This window comes from Myotis davidii, unplaced genomic scaffold (assembly GCF_000327345.1).
Source record: "Myotis davidii unplaced genomic scaffold, ASM32734v1 scaffold217, whole genome shotgun sequence".
Taxonomy (NCBI): Eukaryota; Metazoa; Chordata; class Mammalia; order Chiroptera; family Vespertilionidae; genus Myotis; species Myotis davidii.
This window is the reverse complement of record NW_006290034.1, coordinates 83649-89464: the sequence shown is the minus strand read 5'-3', so window position 1 is coordinate 89464 and position 5816 is coordinate 83649. Positions and strand designations below refer to the sequence as shown.

The 5816-nt window shown below is 56.6% G+C and overlaps 1 protein-coding gene across 1 annotated transcript in view; it reads left to right on the top strand.

Moving 5' to 3' along the window:
• Positions 1–5816, top strand: part of LRRC16A (leucine rich repeat containing 16A) — a 125121-nt gene that overhangs the window by 95189 nt on the left and 24116 nt on the right. Inside the window, exons 14-17 of the mRNA XM_015563505.1 lie at positions 756–833; positions 928–1004; positions 2707–2776; positions 4310–4391. Coding sequence (XP_015418991.1) covers positions 756–833; positions 928–1004; positions 2707–2776; positions 4310–4391 — 307 coding nt within the window. The remainder of the gene's footprint in view (positions 1–755; positions 834–927; positions 1005–2706; positions 2777–4309; positions 4392–5816) is intronic.

Here is a 5816-nt window from a genome sequence, read left to right as displayed (position 1 = left end):
AGGGAACGCCCTTCGCGGAGACGACCTTTCGGTGGGTGCCCGCCGTGGCCCGCGCTGCGCCCCGTGAGCCTGGGGAGTGTCTGATGGGCTTTCTAGCCCGTGGCCCCCGTCTCCTTGAGCGGGGCGCCCTCACCTCATTTCATCCTGATCTCGGGAAGTGTTTATAGGAAGTTTCAGAGCCTCCCTTAATTAAAGTCGTGCAGGGGTGAGGGGAGGCGTTAGGTCTTGCGACCCCCGAGACCCGAGTGTCTTAGCTGCACAGAATGTGAGTAGGACTGTCGAGGGCTCTCGTTGGATGGGGCGGTCACCAGGGAGGGGAAGGTCATTGCGTTGGACAGAGAGGGGAGCCTGAGACCTCCCGTGGTTCAGGGTCACGTTCACGGTCCTGACCCGCTCCCTGTTCACGAGCGACGGCCACCAGGTGGCTTCGTCTCCCGCGGAAGTAGTCCGCTCCGGAATGATGACACGGAGCCAACCAGGCAGCTGGGCACGTGCAGCAACGGGAGCTGTCGCCGAGTTTCCATCCGGCCTTGTTCTTGCTGACGCATAATTTTAACTCTTTGGATTTTTATTTATTTACTTATTTTTCTCCCAAGGAAGATAATATAATGACATATGAAATTCTGCTAATTCTCTTGGAAAAACTGGAGGAGGATTCTGGGAGATTTGGGCAAATTGATGTTGAGTATTAACTTGCAGAGTGCGTGTGTGTGTTTCTAGATCCTAACGTGTTTGCTGCTTGTTTTTGATTTCAGCCCATGTACAGTTTTCTGGCCCAGCCCAACGCCCTTACTCACCTGGATTTATCCAGCACCGAGTGCGCCCTGGACATGGTAATGGCTTTCCTTGCCAGGGGAGGTGTGAGGGCTTTCTCACTGGTGCGCCCCTCGGCCCCGGCCCCTGAGACACCCTGCCCTCGACCCGCAGGTCTGCGCGGCTCTGCTCCGAGGCTGCCTGCAGTGCCTGGCCGTGCTCAACCTGTCCCGGACCGTCTTCTCTCACCGGTAGGGCTGCGTGCTGCGGGCGCTCTCTCAGGGAAGCGTGTTGTGGCCACGGAGTGGTAACGGGCGGATGTTTCTCGGAAGGAAGGAGCCTGACGTCACTGTTCTCCGAGAGCACCAGGCCCAGAGGGGTCAGGTGTCTGGTCTCTCCACCGAGTGGGAGGCTCTTGTCCGTGAGCCGGCCGCCGTGAACCAAGCGAGGACGGGCGTCTCACCTGGGACAGGTGCTGCAGCCCAGGGAGGGCTTCGCCCACGGCTCAGCTTCTCGGACAACCTTCCTTTAACTTAATTAGCTTACGGACATTTTGTTTCTTTTTTAAAAATAGGTTCTTTATTGATTTCAGAAAGGAAGGGAGAGGGGGAGAGAGAGAAATACCAGTGGTGAGAGAGGATCTTGGATCGGCCGCCTTCTGCACGCCCCGCAATGGGGATTCAGCCTGCAACCTAGGCCTGTGCCCTGACAGGGAATCGAACTCCGACCTCGTGGTTCATAGATCAACTCAACCACTGAGCCACACTGGCCTGGTCATTTTTTCTTCTTTATCTTTAAATTTCTCCCTGACGTCACTGTTCTCCGAGAGCACCAGGCCCGGAGGGGTCAGGTGTCCGGTCTCTCCCCCGAGTGGGAGGCTCTTGTCCTTGAGCCGGCCGCCGGGAACCGAGCGAGGACGGGCGTCTCACCTGGGACAGGCGCTGCGGCCCAGGGAGGGCTTCGCCCACGGCTCAGCTTCTCGGACGGCCTTCCTTTAACTTAACTAGCTTACGGACATTTTGTTTCTTTTTTAAAAATAGGTTCTTTATTGATTTCAGAAAGGAAGGGAGAGGGAGAGAGAAACATCAATGATGAGAGAGAATCATGGATGGGCTGCCTCCTGCATACCCCTTCCTGGGGGCGGAGCCTGCAACCTGGCCAGGTGCCCAATGGGTAAGCGAACCCGGGACCTCCTCGTTCATAGGTCAATGCTCAACCACTGAGCCACACCAGCTGGGCACATTGAGTGGAAGGGAGGAAGAGAGAGAGAGAGAGAAACATCAGTGATGAGAGAGAATCATGGATGGGCTGCCTCCTGCATACCCCTTCCTGGGGGCGGAGCCTGCAACCTGGCCAGGTGCCCAATGGGTAAGCGAACCCGGGACCTCCTCGTTCATAGGTCAATGCTCAACCACTGAGCCACACCAGCTGGGCACATTGAGTGGAAGGGAGGAAGAGAGAGAGAGAGAGAAACATCAGTGATGAGAGAGAATCATGGATGGGCTGCCTCCTGCATACCCCTTCCTGGGGGTGGAGCCTGCAACCTGGCCATGTGCCCAATGGGTAATCGAACCCGGGACCTCCTCGTTCATAGGTCAATGCTCAACCACTGAGCCACACCAGCTGGGCACATTGAGTGGAAGGGAGGAAGAGAGAGAGAGAGAGAAAGATTGAACATCGATCTGTTGCCTCCCTTACATGCCCCGACCAGGGATTGAACCTGCAACCTGGGTGTGTGCCCAGGGAATCGAACCCACTACCTTTTGGAGTGTAGGGCGACCTTCCAACCAACCGAGCCGCTGGCTGGGGCAGCAGTGTCATTGTCAACAGGGAGGTGGTGCTTGTGCTGGCCGGGCCCCAGCGTCCTCCGGGCTCCATTCAGGGTGCATCTGGGCTCCGTTCGGGGGGCCCCAGCCTGCCCAGTGACGTGTGGCCTGGCCTGTTCCTCCACAGGGCGCTGCTGCTCAGCCTGACCAGCAACCGCAGCCTGAAGGCGGTCTCCCTCGACCTCAGCAGCTGCGAGGTAAGGGCGCCGGGGCTGCCCTGTTCGCCTTCTTCCTGGGGAGAGCTCAGGCTGTGGCTCCAGCATCACCAAAGCAGACACGCATCAGGGAAGGTCCGGGTTCCGTCCTGTGGGTTTGATCCAAGCACCACGGGCCCCCATCACAGAGCATCCACGTGGGCTTTTCATGATTGAAAAAAAATCCCCACTTTCTGCCCAGCGGCTCCCGTATTCTAGGAGACACAGCGAACACACAGCCTTCCCTGCAGGCGACCACGGGGCACCACGCGCTTGAACCCAGAGCGCGGAAGGAGAAGGGCACGTGCATTTCAAGGACTTCCGTCCGTTCGCAGCCCTGGGAGAGCTGCAGCCCGGGGGGACCTTCGGCCCCAGATAACCGGGGAGTGTAGCCCACGGTCCTGGCACCTGGAGAGCCGTTGCTTTCCTAGTCATGTGTCTGAGTTTCGTCTCGGGAACACACTTTAGTTGGAAGTGTCTTTTTCTGACTCTTCGGGTTGAAGTTGTGTATCGATAGAGATGTGAGCTTCTTGATTCTCAGTCGACTCACAGCCGATAACAGTTTGTTTTCTCTCCTCGGCTTCCGGTAGCTGGGCCTCTGTGTAAGTACTTGGTGGACCGCTCACTGGCCTGCGTCGATAGGATTGTTTGACAATCGGAAAATGTTACTTTTATGGGGAAAGGCCGTGGGTGGTATCTAGTTAAGAGTTTTTATAAGATAAATGGCGCCGAGCGCTCACATGTCACCTGGAGTTCCCATATTTGTAAATGAAACTTTTTCACTGCACTTTATAGAAAGTAGAGGTTTTCTTGTAAAAAGTTCACTTCTCAACAGAGAAGTCACTAACAGCAAGTAATAGAATTGTAAAGTCTTGGGCACCTTTGTTAGATTTTCGGACACACAGTTCTTTTTCATGCTCTGAAAATCAAGTTACATTTCTTTGATGTGTTTGCCTAAGTTATTTCTTGCTTTAACTGTGACATCGTCTGTGCACACACTCATGCGAGTGTGGCCGAGCTGGGACCTGGAGCCGTGCTCCTCAGAGCTGTGGGCTGTGAAGAGCCTGTTGTTGATTTTTAGCTTCCAGTCTAGTGTAAATCAGCGTTTTTGCAAAAATTTAAAAGGACACTAGGAAATACTTTATTTTTTATTTTTAAATGTAACTTTGATTTCAGGGAGGAAGGGAGAGGGAGAGCGAGATAGAAACACCAGTGATGAGAGAGAACCATTGGTCGACTGCCTCCTGCAGGCCCCCACTGGATCGAGTCCGCCACCCGGGCACAGGGCTGGAATCAGACCCAGGACCCTCCAGTCCGCAGCCGACGCTCTGTCCACTGAGCCAACCGGCCAGGGCTGCTTTGCTGCTTTTCTGAGGGTTGTGGGAGACGGCAGCAGTGACGAGTGTCGCTCTTCACCACCCGTGATTGCGTCTGTGACGTTTCTAAGTTGGTGCCGAGTTTAAGACACAGCACCTTTGTCTGAGGTTTTGGCTACGCCTCCCGGGTGACTGTACCTGTGTCTGTCTGTCTGTCCAGCTGAGGTCAGGAGGCGCACAGGTGTTGGAGGGCTGCATCGCTGAGATCCACAACATCACCAGCTTGGATATCTCCGACAACGGTGAGTGGCCGCGGGGAGGGGGTGCATGGAGGGTTCTCAGAAGCAGGTGAGTGACGGGGACGCACCTTCCAGCCCGACCTGGGCGGCATCCGTCTGTGAGATGTGGCCCGCCTGGTCTGCTGGGCCTCTTACATCTGACAGTGGAGTTTACTTATGGGACAAACCTGTGGCCCGGTCTCACGGAGCTGATCCTGGAGCCCACAGTGCAAGGTCTGGGCGGGAAAGGAAAAAGTCAGCTCAGCCCTGGCCGGTGTGGCTCCGTGGGTAGAGCGCCTGCTCTCGGACTGAGGGTCCCGGGTTCGATTCCAGTCACGGGTACGTACCTGGGTACTTGGGTGGCAGACGATCCCTGGCTCTGGTCAGGCGCTTACAGGAGGCAACCAATTGATAGTCTTTCTCACATCAATGCCCCCTTTCCGTCTCTCTCCTCCCACCCATTCTCTCTAAAAATCAATGGAAAAATGTCCTTGGGGAAGGTTTAACAACATCAAGGCACACACAGAGCAGACAAAGCCGGTTACCATCTCGGGCCCAAGGTGAAGAGCTCAGCCTCTGGGCTCTTGGTGGAGGGAGATCAGTTTGAGCCCTGGCGTGTGTGTCTGGAGCGTGTTCCTGGCATGTTCCCGGCGTGTTCCTGGCATGTGTGTCCGGAGTGTGTTCCTGGTGTGTGTGTCTGGAGCGTGTTCCCGGCGTGTTCCTGGCGTGTGTGTCTGGAGCGTGTTCCCGGCGTGTGTGTCCGGAGCGTGTTCCCAGCGTGTTCCCGCGGATGCTCGCGGCCTGAGCAGTTGGCATGGACACCGCACCCACTGGTGGAGAGCGCCAAGTCTCACCAGGACGGGAGCGTGGGAGTCCTGCCGTTCCCCACTCCCAGCCCCACTGACCTCATCCCCCACGGGCTGTGCAAGGGACCGTGAAGGATGATTTGTGTTTTTTTTTTTAAATTTTTATTGTTGAAAGTATTACAGACCCCCCTTACCCCCTGCATTGGCCCCTCCAGCCCAGCCATGCCCCAGGCCCTCACTGCCCCCACCCATTGTCTGTGTCCATGTTTTTATTGATTTCAGAGAGGAAGGGAGGGGGAGAGAGAGAGAAACACCAATGATGAGAATCACTGATCGGCTGCCTCCTGCACGCCCCACACTGGGGACCGAGCCCGCAACCCAGGCATGTGGCCCAACCGGGAATCGAACCGGGACCTCCTGGTTCATAGTCCATTGCTCAGCCACTGAGCCCCGCTGGCCGGGCTGGAGAATGAGCGTAGGGGTTTATCCCTGGGAAATCAGAGGGCAGGGGGAGAGCACAGCGTTCCCTTGAAGAGACAGGACCCAGGCCCTCGGGGAGCCGCCCTTGCGGGATCGCGTTCCACCGAGCGTCATCTGCCGCGTCCTGACCCTCGCCCCTCTCCCAGGCTTGGAGTCCGACCTC